Genomic DNA, 13,704 nt, shown 5'->3' on the forward strand with positions numbered 1-13,704 from the left:
GCGCTGTGTTGTTGTCTTCCTCTCCTGTTGTTTTACTGGCTTTGTTCCAGGATGCTGGACAGGCCTCCACAGCAACGGACAGCTCTCTAGAAAAGTAGGAGAGAGAAAAATCTCACCCAATTTCCACTTTGTGTCCTCTTTCATTGCTGTTATTCTCTTTTCTCTCGCTGTGAAGACTGTGAGAACAAAGACACACCGGTTTACAGGCACACACGCTGTGCAACACGTACACTTTTAAACATGCACTTGCTGTCCACTTTATTAGAAACACCTGTCTATACACCTGCTTGCACATGCAATTATCTAATCAGCCAATCAGGGGGCTTCAGTGTGGTTCATAAAATCATGCAGATACCGCACAAGTCAAGAGCTTCAGTAAATGTTTATCAAATACTAGAATGGGGGAACAAATGTGAGCTCAGTGACTTGGAGGATTTGCATGATTGTTGGTACAAGACAATCCTTAAAGTTTACATAGAATAGTAAAAGAAAAATGTCCAGTGAGCAGCTGAATGGCCAGACTGCTGCGAGCTAACAGGAAGGCTACAATAAATCGCATAACTGCACATTACAATTGTGGCGAGCAGAAGAGCAGCTCTGAATGCACAATATGTCGAACCTTGAGACAGACAGGCTACGACAAAAGAACTGCTCATTGACTTCCACACGCAATTCTTCCAGAAGAGGAAGAAGAGAGAACTAAGGTTGTTGAAGATTAGAAAACCGTTGCCTGCTTTATGATTTTATGCATTGCTCTGTGGCAATGTGATTGGCTGATTGGATAGCTGCATGATTAACCAAGCGTATGGGTGTTCCTATTAAAGTGGCTGGTAAATGTATGTGGATATAGGTGTAACTATTTAATGCATACACTCTGCATAGCTACACAAGTGTGGTGAAACTTTCAAATGAAACATCTTTTGTAATTTTTGAGAAAGTAATGAAATTAGTGTTCCATTAATGTTTATTTATCGTACATAAATGGATTTAATAGCGTGTTGTACCTCTGAGATACATTTCTGTTGTTTGGACCTGTACAGTAGATTTGTTTGACAGGACAATAAATCTCCCTCTCTGACTTTACTCAGCTGCGCTTCAGTGAAGAAAAAGTTTCTCTCGAAATTACAAACGTCTACCTACTCCTGCCCTTTAACTGTGCCTGTAATCGGTTTGCATAAGGTTTTACTGCACATCAAGTAGGGATTTAAGCACAAACATTATAATTTACTGACTATACATAATTCCTTTTGTTTCACTGGTTTGAATATTAGAATAAAATCAAGTCGCTGTAGTTAAATTCTTTGATTAGTCGTTTCCCAGAAAACTAAGAGCACAAGACACAGTGTTGCCGCTGTGAGAGGATACAAGAGAATATGCTAGTGTTTGTGTGTGTGTGTGTGTGTGTGTGTGTGTGTGTGTGTGTGTGTGTGTGTGTGTGTGTGTGATGTTCCCTTGCTCTGCTGTTTTGGAAAGCCCAAAGGAATTACTGTCTCACCTGCTGTTTCGAGGGAGTCTGGAGAAACAGTTGCTCGGTCCCCAGAGGATTGGAGAGATATAGCATTAAACGAGTGTGCTCCCACCATCATCACATCTCGTGATCTGCCCGTCGCATTCCACTCTCCCCGCTGTCAGAAATCCTTGGAGAAAAGCTGTGAAACAAAAAGCGGTTTCTTTGACTATTTACTAACTGTGCTTTTCACTGACAGCTAGCTTGTATATCAGTGACTGCTGTGTGTGTGTTGTGTATGCTCAGTGTACACTACTGCATCATTATCTGTCTTCTGTTTTTGAAAAATAATGGAAAGTTGAAGTATATGAAAAAAGATGATCTGAATGGTTATTAGCTGCTCTGACACATGGAGAATTATAGACTGTTTGTGCTTTTTTGGGAATTTCTAATCTGATTGAATATCGATTTAGATTTGAGACGGAGTGATATTAAAGATCTTTAAGGAATGCTTAGATATCAGAGCATCGTTTCCTTCCCAACACACACACACACACACACACACACACACACACACACACACACACACACACACCCTCCTCTCTCCCCTGTGCCCCCTTGCTTCTTCTCTGTGAGCTGTTTTTAAGAGAGAACTGTGTGGAGCTGTGCATTTCAGCTCCACAATTAAAGTGAAAGGGCTGTGGTGTGGGGCAGACTCGCACTAGCCAGCTCTGCACCATTCATCACCGCGCATTTTACATTGACCTTGACACCCACTTCATTAGAATAAAGATTGTCTAGCATTTAGGTTGCATTTTTCCCGGAGTTCAGACCCAATGCAAGTTCCTGCTTAGCCACAGCAGTAGTGAGTCTGTCAGGGGTTATCTGCATTTTCCCACTCTTTCTCTTTTATTTTCTCATTCCAGTTTCTCTCACTGGAAAGACTCACAGTGTGTTTCAGATATCCTGATGTGGCCAGATAAAAAAAAGAAGATGACAATGATGGAGATGAAAAGTTAAAGGTTTATGAAGAGCGAATGTCTTTGTGCATTCTTAGGTTTATTAGTTGTTTGTTGATTTATTGTTTTTATTTATTTAATTATTATTTTGAATTTTTCAACCTGTTTGTTCTTTTTCTCCCCTCAACACCCCCCATCCTCTCTCTCTCTCTCTCTCTCTCTCTCTCTCTCTCTCTCTCTCTCTCTCTCTCTCTCTCTCTCTCTCTCTCTCTCTCTCACACACACACACACACACACACACACACACACACACACACACACACACACACACACACACACACACACACACACAAACTCAAATTTATCTCCATTATTATCCCATCAGTCAAACGCAGCTAGGGCAGCACTGCAGAAAAATGCTCTATGAAGGAAAAGACCTCCTCAACCACTCTTTACTTTAGACATAATTAGAATTCAATTATTAATGAAGGATACTTAAAAAAGATTGTTTCATGATTCCCTATTAGTGAATTTGCTCTTCATTTTAATATTTGTCATTTGATTTATATGCTGGATAATGCAATATCGACTCAATTAACAATGCATGGCCTATATAATATGATTTGCAGTTAATGCAAATGAAATAAGCGAGAAGAAAGCAAAGTGATGCGAAATCCCAGATGTAATTTGTCTGACTGGTAATTTTCACTGTCTGTACAAAGGTGCCATATATATATATATATATACTCTCACACCAGGCATTTATTTATTAACAGCGACAATGACTTGAAAGCTTGCATATCTGTCCTCGTCGCTGGTGAGGAATATCCAAAGTTGCACAATTCTTGTGGACTCTGGTGCTTAGTGAGCAACAGCAGCAGGCCAAATACTCCAGCCTGGCATCATTATTCAGGCTTTAGAGGAGTGTGGAGCAGGGCCCAGGCCGAGGCTTCTCCGCCTCTTAAAACACAGTGCTCTTGGCTGATTGCATTGTTTCCTGTGTTTGTCTGGTGAAGAAAAAGTGCCACGCTCACAGCGGAGAGGGGGCAGTGGAGGGCTGGCTGCTAAGACTCTCTCCAGCCCAATCCCTCCTCCCCGAACCCACAGCTGAGCTCCAGGCCTCGGACCCTGGATAAAAAGGGTCTTTGTTCGCTACTCAATAGCATTAGGCATGGGCTTCCTATGGGGGTCACCACCAAGTCTTGTGCAAAAGCAGAACGCGAAACATAAAAAACCATAAATAAATACATTCGGAAAAACAATAAGTGTGACATTAAGTATATATATCATCACATATATACATTGTACCGCTAACGTGACATTTAGCAGCAGGGAGCTAAAATAAGTCATAAAATTCTTTAAATAAAGCAGAACACAGTCAATCACAGATCAGAGGAGCCAGTGAAAATGTTTAGTGTTTTCTCTGTTACTTCCTCTTAATAAATTATCCTATGTTAAAGACTGGCGGTCGTAGTCGCTCTGTGGGTTTTAACCCATCACTAAGCTGATTGATATTTTTTGGAAATCTTGCTAGTATTAAGTTGGATGTCTAAAATTCCTGAATCCTCTGTATTGTATTGTACTTTTTTGACAGTTGGATGTGCTGACAGAGAGTAGGTAAGTTCCCAGAGTTCCTTGTAGCACTGTGTTCAATCTATATCCAACCTTCTACTCTTTGCACAAGTGCTTCTGATTTCATGAAAGATGCCATTGTTTCTGCAGCTTGTTCCTGTTGAAGGTATTTTTTTTTAACAATCTAAAGTTGATTTTGTCTTTGTTGAAAGCTCATTCTTGACTAGGTCTGGAAAAGCTGGTGGAAATTCTACTGGGTCTCGGGTTGACCTCTGAGTGACTGGCTACCTTGTTCTTAAACACAGAGGCGAGAAAGGGATGAAAAAATAGTAGAGAAAGTGTTTGACTCAGGCCTCAATGTGCGCCTTCTATACCAGTTGTAAAATGGCTTATTCTTCTGGTCACCATGGTGACAATTAACACTGTTGCACAGCCTTTTGTTCCAGGCCAGTTCGGCAGTTTTTTCCCCCTTCTTTTTCTGAGCAAAGCGATTTTTCACTAGAAAAATAGAACAACAACCAAGCACAGAAGCATGGCAGCAGCCATTTTACATAAACAGTTTAGGAATCACTTCCAAATGGCAGTGCCATGTCTTTTGAAGTGAATATGTAGTTTTTTTTACTTCCTGGTCTTTCAAGGCCGTGAGGTTCACACATCATTGAGAGACCTTCATCCCGCTTCCATCCCACTTCTCCCCCTTTGTGCTCCCTGTCTCTCCTCCTCTCCCTTCTTCACCATCTCCCTCTCTCCCTTTCCTTCCCACTCTACAGCCGACATCAAGGGTGCTGGTGTGATATGAAAAGGGCCCAAACTGATTAAGTAATTATCAGTTTTCCTAGTTTTCTTTTGGGCAGATCTCTATCATAAAAGCATATCAAATTCCACATTATGTACCTCAGAGTCGATTTGTCTCCCCGTCTGCTTTCTCCCATGCTGTTCTGAAGTGCTTTTCCTTTCCTTTATGCTAAACGTTTAATAAAGGAGATTCAGCACATCATCAGAGGAGTTCTAAATTACTTTTTTCCTCTCCTTCGATTCATTTTCAGGGCAAAAACAAGAACAGTGATGCTCTCTATTTGATTTAAAGCCAGTGTAGTAGGCTGTGTGTGTGTGTGTGTGTGTGTGTTAAAAGGCTGAGCACTAGAGCACAGATGCGAATTCTGTTTCTTGCCTCAGTCCCCCCCTTACATGTTAGCGTTAGCATAAAGTGATTTAAATACAACCCCACATCCGACTCAGCTCATGTAGTCTTACTTTTGTTGTCTCAACATGTTACAGAGAGTGAACAAACTTTAATTTAATGGGGAGATGGATCAAGAAAAATGCATTAAAAGAGCTCATGTGTGACTGCAGTTTTGCTGACATTTCCAGTCGTTTATGTTAATATGCCAAGTGAATTAATATTATTATCGCTTGTTGATATTTCAACTGTTTAAAAGACTATCTATGTGCACTGATTTATTGAATTTGTTAAGGAAACAGGGCTGCCATGTCTTCACTCGAACATTGTGTATTTGTATTAGTTGGTCACCTTTTTATTGCAGATGTGGTATGCTATTAGACTATACAGTTTCTCAGCCTAAAGAAATGAGGCGTTTATGTACAAAGTGTTTTTTTAATGCTGTTACAAAGTGTTTTGCTTTCACTCAGAACCAAACAGACTGTATATTGGTCAGCATTATATTAGTTTATTTGATCTGTCCTGTCCTGTAGTGTATTGTATTGTGTGTTTGTTTATTCACGTTATGTGAATAAGTTCATTTAACTTTTTAGCCCTTAGTTCTGGTTGTTTTAGGTAGCTCCGTGTCTTTATATAGTGCCAGGGTCCTGGAGAAACATCGTTTCATTTATAAAATACTATATCAGCTATATAAGGTCCAAATACCAATAAAAAGCCTGTTGACTTCACTCATAATAGAAGCCTTTATTGTTGTCAAGTATATATATATATATATATCCCAACTTAGGACTGGGTCAGAGTACAGGGTCAGGCATGATACAGTGACTCTGGAGAAGAGAGGGTTAAGGGCCTTGCTCAAGGGCCCTGCAAGAGCAGCGTGGCAGAGCTGGGGCTTGAACCCAGGTCCTCTTATCAACAACCCAGAGCTTTAACTGCTTGAGCCATAGCTGCCCCTGAGAATCTGTGATTGGTTGTGTGGTAAAATTTCAATACAGCTCAAAAGTCTTTCACGTTTTCTCACAGCATCATTTGCTTTTGGCTGTGCTCAAGGCTCCTGTTTGTAAATTCAATCAAACATGTTTTTACAAACGTATCCATTTCCATATATGGAGGATGAAAGTTGAAGTTGGGGGTGGAGCTTTAATTTTGTTTCTCGTTACCTCACGGCCAGCTCTGAGCCGAGGAAGCCAAAACACTCGCATTGGGTCGTCTCCTGCATTCTAATCCACCTCCTTATCTCTTCATCTCATCCTTCACTGCTGTCTCCGTAAATTACATGACATTTTTATAATGAAAAGGAAAACTATTAAAATCAACATTTGCTGTCAACAACAACAACAACAAAAACCTCGGGTAATCCCGTTTACTTTTAAAAGAAGTTTTTTTTGTTTTGTTTTGTTTTTGCTTTGGTGGCTGCTATTAAAACCTGAAAGGGATGGATGGCTTAAAAGGATGTGTGATAGTGTCTCCATCAAAAACAGCGACAATGAAAAATGAATCTTGGCCCGATGACAGCGAGAAGAGAGAAGAAACAGAGCACATTTAAATATTTAAATGTGCTTCTTGCCGTAATGATAAATGACAACAGGAATCAAGTAGCTATTGGTGCAGAAAATGAAATAGGGAAGAGAGAGAAGGAAATTAGGCAAAAAAGGTGCAAAATTGAAGAGTGCCAGTTTCACCCTTTACAGTATGCTTGTCAGCTATTTAACTGAAAATGTCATTGCTTAAAATCATATCAAATCTGCAAATTACTGCTTTTCATGGGCATTAGTTTCCATCCTCTCATAGGCTCAGATATGTTCTGAGGTCTGCAAAGTTAAATAGTCATTTGATTTGGAGGATGAAGTCTGTCCTGCTCTGAGAAAAAGCCATGGTTTTGTAGCTTTGCAAGAGTCTTTTTGTTATGATGACATGAGTGATAATGTTATTTGTGTGTGTGTGTCTGCAGGGTAACCGTGTGGAGATGGCCATGTGGCTCCCAAAGAAAACACAGCTCCTGGGTTGGGCCGAGAGCCTGAAGAGGAGTAGCATCGAGCTGCCTGATGACTTTGAGGAACGCATGACTGCTCTCAGGGTCAAGTGGGATCAGCTAGAGGTGAGGCCTTATACAATAAACCCTGTTCTCTGCCCTCTGTCTTGTACTGTAGCTTTAGACTGTTCTTCACATTCACAAATGATCAAAAGTCATGACTCAGCGGTGAAGAGGAGAAGCTGAAGATAAATGTTACATTAACTGCTGTGGCTGGATTTATTTATTCGTCTCATTACTCAAGCCGATTCAGCAGATGAAGATTTTATTATTGTAGATGCTTTCTTATACAGTGTCATTGTGTGTTTGTGTGTTGACGATTTTGCATTTATCTGTAATTAGTCCGCCAATAAAGTGTAGATGCTTATGTGTATTAATTTTATTACCTGATGATGTTTATAAATGTAGATTTAGATGTAGAGCGCTCTCTCTCTCTCTCTCTCTTTGTGTGTGTGTGTGTGTGTGTGTGTGTGTGTGTGTGTGTGTGTGTCTGCATGTATTCATAGCTTAGTGGGGACCAAATGGCCACTGAATTTTGGCTGATCCCCAAGAGGAAAACAAAAAAACTGCATTTTCAGAGTAAAAAAAAATATATAGATGAAGTGAAGTGAAACGTGTAGACAGAGATATTATTAGTTGCTTCAATATTATGTCAGTCCTCACAAGGATAGTAAAATTAAAGTCTGTGTGGTGTTGTGGTTATTTTGGTCCAGGACCAATTTGTATCACGTAACAGTTAGATTACAAACAGCATCGTTATCCGGAAGCTGAACTATTCGAGCACCAAATGACCGCTCAGTTCAGCTGCAGCAGTTAGTGTTAATTAAAGCCATATGTAAAAGAATAATCACTGACAGTTATGCAAAATGGCTGTATCCAAACTTTGCAATGAGCTGTGGATGTGCGATCATGGACGGTATGGAGCGTGAGTTAGGCAGGAATGAGACGGCAGTGGTGCGGAGCGTTCAATATGAGCGTTCCTGCTCCCTGCGCTGTGCATTACGCCGTCTCAATTGCATATTAAACAAGCCTATCAAGTCAGCCATTGGCATCTGCTGTGCTGACACAAATTGTGAATTAAATGAAATTGATGTCCTCTGTCGCATTTATGAAGACAGACCATTCTCTGAAGTATGCTGCTTATGAAGAATTGATGATTGCATATTGCTCCAGAACAAAATAAAGTGGCAATAAATTCCTGTTTTTTCGCTGCTTGACCCTCCAAGGGCATGGATTTCAGCACATTTGTCAAGCGCTGAAAACACTACTGAGTTCGTCGATTATCAATATTCAGATAAGGGGAAAAGAAGAGAGACAGAAAGAGAGGTGATGAATAACTGAGATGTTTCTGTTGCTCACTGAATATTAGGGTTCTTTTTTTGACCTCTCAGCACAATCCGCTTGCCTGCAACTGCTCAGTAATATCAGATATTAGACATGATTAGATACACATTTGGTTGGACACAAATGAACCAGAATGTGTAAAACAGGATAAGGTGCTTTTGTAGTACATTTTCAAATAGCGTTTAATCCGATTTGTACATCTGTACAACGTGTACACAAGAAGACAAGACACATGGTGTGATACAAATGATTGGACATGATTGGACATAATTACACTATAAGAGTCATTGATGGTAATGGGAATGACAGGTGGATTGACCATATTGTTTGTGACAACACACTCGAGAGCGCTGCTTCAGTAATGTTCATGCAAGATGCTCTTACGTGTGTTATGTGTGACTCTAGTTTGCTAAATAAAGCCATTTTTAATATTTTAATATAGGATATGTAATACGTTTTAGTTATTAATCATAAAATGAATAAGTACTTTATAGCTCTGGGTTACTTTTAAAAACTTCATTTATGAGGTTTTAAATTTGCACCAAATCGCATCAACTTCTATACAAATTCATTTGCCCTTTAACAATATATACAATATATATAACATTCTGTTCATATTCACACACGTCACTGCACCGTATTCAGATTCAGTTTAGGTCTGGGCGATATGGCTGAAAACTGTATCACGATATCAGTGTTTCATGTCGGTCGATATCGATAATTATTGATATTTTTTATGACCCATTTAAAATAAGGACCAGGAGAAAAATATATTACATTTAAACATTTTTATTTTAAACTTAACCTTCCTCTGATCATAATCCCCTGTTATTAAGACAGAAATGTCAACGACCATGGAAATCTCAAATAATTAAAATGTAAACATAAGTCTAAAGTCACAATGAACACTTAACAAATATCTCTTAACATTTAAGGTGCAAAATGAAAGAAAATGTAAGAAATGCTTAATAAAGTGTAATAAAATAGTACAAAGTGTTAAATATAAACACAGAGAAACCAGAGAATTTAGTGTAAGTTTAGTGCTATTGCATAATTTGCTGATGACATGGTGTGACTACGGTGCGCGCTGACTTTTCCTCTTATTTACAATTTCCTCGCTCGCTGCGGCTCATTTGGCCGCATATTCCCAGATTGGAGTTTCCCGAGTCAATAACTCCTGAGCTAAACGCTGTTACTACACAAAACGCGCTTATAGTTCCTTTCTTTGTTTTTATCCTCCATGTCAATGCTAAAACCGCTATCTGCTAATGTCACACATGCGCACTGAACACTCTCTCCGCCCATATTGACAAGACACGCTCCTTTCTGCTCATTGGCCACAGGTTTGTTTTGACTTTTGTTCGTTCCGACTCATTTTCTGAAGCATTTCTCAAACATCGGAGACCCTACCTTTAAAAAAACGGTAATAAAAATGACATTTCCTTTTTTTTCCGCAAAAAAAGGACAGTCGTGAGAAGCATTTCACTACAGCTCGTATGATTGTGTATGTAAGAAATACAATTTGAATTTGAAGCCTCTGTTGTATGTACGACTCGACCCTTTACCTCTCTGAGGTGGTCGTCTAACAGACATGAGCTAGTTCATTAATAGAACGGCCCTGAACATAGTGTCATGGCTTCCACTAAATGAGACATGGCCGGGGCAAGTGAGCGAGAGTACATATGTTAAAACAAAGGACTGAAACAGGATGAGATATTAGAACACAGTGAGGAGGATAGTTCATGTTCCTCATGTTGAAACCTGTATTTAAAGATTATAGTTGGTGTTTTTTTTTTTTTTTTAAAGTCTATTTGACATTCTGCTGTTGATATGTTGAATCTGATTAGTTGAGAGCCAATAACAGTTCATCTGTAGAATCTGCAATATGGTATAAGAGGTTCAAATGTAAGTAATACACTTGGAGGTAGAGTGCAGGCACAGAGCACAGAGCACTCTGGATTATCTTCCCATTAATTCACTTGAGCATTATTTCTGAGATATGGACTATTCAAGGTTTTCACAGCCAACAGCTAGATCAACAACATTTCAACCGGTGCCAGATGAAAGTGGGGCCTATACACTGAACCATCACTTATTCAGAAGATATTTCTGTTCCATCCACATTGCTAGCTTCAAGGAAAGCAGATTCCAGTTGAAACTAAACTTTAAGGCTGAGTGTGAGATAACCTTTATAACACCTTACATGTGGTATGGTGTGAAAAAGCTCATTCTCACACAGCCTCTAAAACAGCTTGTTCCCTGATGTCCATTGTCTCAGCATTAATGATGCACAGGGATGAGAGGAACACAGATGTGTTAATAAAGCAGTGAGCAGGGAGGGGGCTCAGGGGGACCGGGCCAGGACTGAGAGCTTAATTGATGCTGCATGCTGAAATAGCCACTTCAATGCTGAGTCATAATCACATTTGTTTCCATTACAGCTTTCTTACACACTGCACACACAAAGAACGGACAATTACACCGCCTGTGTGTATATTAATTGGATAATGGAGTGTTTTGTGCTCACAATTGCCTTCTCGGTGTTCAACCTGCAACCTGCACTCGGTTTACAAAAGTACAATTGTCGGGCAGATGTGACAACAGCCACACAGTCACAATACACACACGTACACATAGGCACATGGATTATCAGGCACACAAACACACACACACACACACACACACACACACACACACACACACACACACACAGGATATGGTAGATCTCTCTCTCACTGTCAGCAGCAGAAAACTGTTCGGTGAGCCCATTTATAAAATCATTGGTGTGTGTTTTTGCGGTTGATTGTTTGCTATTCAACAAGCATTTCAATGTCTTTCTAAAATGTCACTTTGTGCGATGAAATTTTAACCCACTGCTGAAATGAACCCTCTTATCCAGTGCATATGGCACTTTGGTAATAGCTTTGCAGCCTCTTCTAAATTACTTCTAAATATCTTAATTCGATCCAAGTAAATTAGAGTTAATTAAAGTGTTATCTCATGAAAAAGCAATTCATTCGATTCTAGTTAAAATGTATAGGTGGGACAAGTTATCCCTGTGATCAAAATGAGGTCATGTTTTGTCTTTTTTCCCACTTACAGTACATTCTGAAACCAGAGTGGAATCAGGATTTTTAATTTGCAAGTATATCTTGATTGTGTGTGTGTGTGGGTGCATTTATAGTTGAATATTTGCCTATGTGTGTCTGCAGAAGAGCCTTGGAGAGCATGCAGAGGTGTGTACGGGTGAGCTAGGTACCCGTGGGCTGCTCTCTCCAGGCACCAACAGCATGGTTGCTCAGCTGGAGCTCAAGATCAAGGAGCTAAAGGGCTGGCTCAGAGACACTGAGCTCTTCATCTTTAACCTGAACCTTCGGGAGGACACACGGCATCACAGCCATGCAGATGCCTCCTGTGATGCACACCAAGCCCCAATGACAGACCTAAAGCACAACCCACAAAACCATGACCAAGACCCACAAGCAGAGCCACAAGTTGTCAGGCAGCTGGAGCGCTTCAAGGTAAGAGCTGTGGAGAGAAACAGATTAGAGTAACCCCGCTGAGATCTTATCAGGAGGTCTTTACTGCCACCGTTCTGGTCATGCCCTGTTACTACAGACATTGGCTCGACAGGAGACTGCTGTAATAGCTGAAATAGGCCTTCCACCTCATCACACAGACCTGTTGGACAGACTGTATTTGAGTGTCACCAAAGCAGAACTGATATCTTTTTCAGACTCTCTCTGTGTACCATGTGTCTTAGCTGGAGGTTGCTCAGCATCACCATGTCAAGGTTGTAGCACAGAGTACATGTTACAAATGAAGTAAAGTACATTCTTTTTGTAGAAAATCACCTGTTCTGCAAACTGGTGTGTTTCATGTGAGTGCAATAATAAATGCAGGGCAAAAGCACTCGTCAGAGCTCTGACTGAAAATCTATAGGAAATAATTATTTGAGTTAAAATGCTGAGGAACAGCGAGGGGGAATTAATCAAGCCATGTCAAAACACAGGTAGTGGAGTTGATTACATTCCCCCTGCTGAGTGACAAACATAAGAGAAGAAAACTTTTAAATATACGCTGAGTGAAATGAGCAGGGGCAGAAATAGTGGCTTCCAGAACGAAGACTTTGCCTTTGATAAAATGCTGCACAGCAATGGAGGCGAGCATTGATTTTTTTTTTTCCGGAGTGGAATTCGAAAAAAAAAATAGCAATACTGGAACTGGAAATATTGATAAGTTCAATTTCTACAGACGTGCTGTTGCACTAAACTAGATGAATGGGCATTAAATGGGAGGAAGGAGGGCATTTAATGATGCCATATCTGTTCTTTCAGCTTGGCAGTGTGAATGAGTTGAATAGGCAGAGTTGGCGTGATTGCAGAGACGTTGAAAGGCAACAGCAGGAGAGCTTAGATCCACACTGCAATAGCGCCACTGTTCTCTGAGCCATCACAACTGAGAGGGAGAGAGAAAGAGCGAGGGGTGAAGAGAGGTGCACTGACGACCATACTTACCCCCATTTCCATGCCAGGCAAAGCAACAGGCTTTCATCATGTTAGAAATAAGCTACAGTTCTAGACAACACTTGACCATCAGATTGTGCCAATAGGCCAGAAACAGTGCAATCAGTGAAGTTAATTCCGCCTGAGGTTCTTCAAAGAAGCGCATCTTATGCTGCCCTGATCATCGTCTGTGATCACTCTCTCTGATCACCACAGTTTGACTGAAAGGACTGCACAGTACTTGTGAAAATGCTCGCTCACAATAAGTGCTGCTATATCTATGTCTTACATACGGACAGGACACACACACACACACATATATGCAGTATATATGGCCCACATGTCTACATACTTGTTGCCATGTAATATTTCTCGAAGAGAAATGATACTTGTGGTTTTTCCTTTCATTTGTCACCTGTCAGTATCTAAGACATGTTCTAAAGCAAAAAAAACACGTCCTAATAAACCACACACACATACACACACACACACACACACACACACACACACACACACACACACACACAAGGAATGTACTGGCTGGCTTATCTGGGTCGAACATTTCCTGTCTCCTGTCTATGGTATTCCAGCTTCGGGCATTATGGATTAAGCATTTTACTCATTAAATCTGTGTTAATAATTTGTGGTACTAAAGATCACCGTAC

At 40.3% G+C, this 13,704-nt stretch overlaps 1 protein-coding gene across 3 annotated transcripts in view; it reads left to right on the top strand.

The window, feature by feature from the left end:
* The window catches only part of akap6 (A kinase (PRKA) anchor protein 6), a 98,299-nt gene that overhangs the window by 69,761 nt on the left and 14,834 nt on the right, over positions 1-13,704 (top strand). For all 3 annotated transcript variants that reach the window (XM_047821119.1, XM_027172042.2, XM_047821120.1), the window contains 2 exons: positions 7,110-7,256; positions 11,747-12,055. In XM_047821119.1, the coding sequence (XP_047677075.1) occupies positions 7,110-7,256; positions 11,747-12,055 (456 nt within the window). The remainder of the gene's footprint in view (positions 1-7,109; positions 7,257-11,746; positions 12,056-13,704) is intronic.

This window comes from Tachysurus fulvidraco, chromosome 12 (genome assembly GCF_022655615.1).
Source record: "Tachysurus fulvidraco isolate hzauxx_2018 chromosome 12, HZAU_PFXX_2.0, whole genome shotgun sequence".
Taxonomy (NCBI): domain Eukaryota; kingdom Metazoa; phylum Chordata; class Actinopteri; order Siluriformes; family Bagridae; genus Tachysurus; species Tachysurus fulvidraco.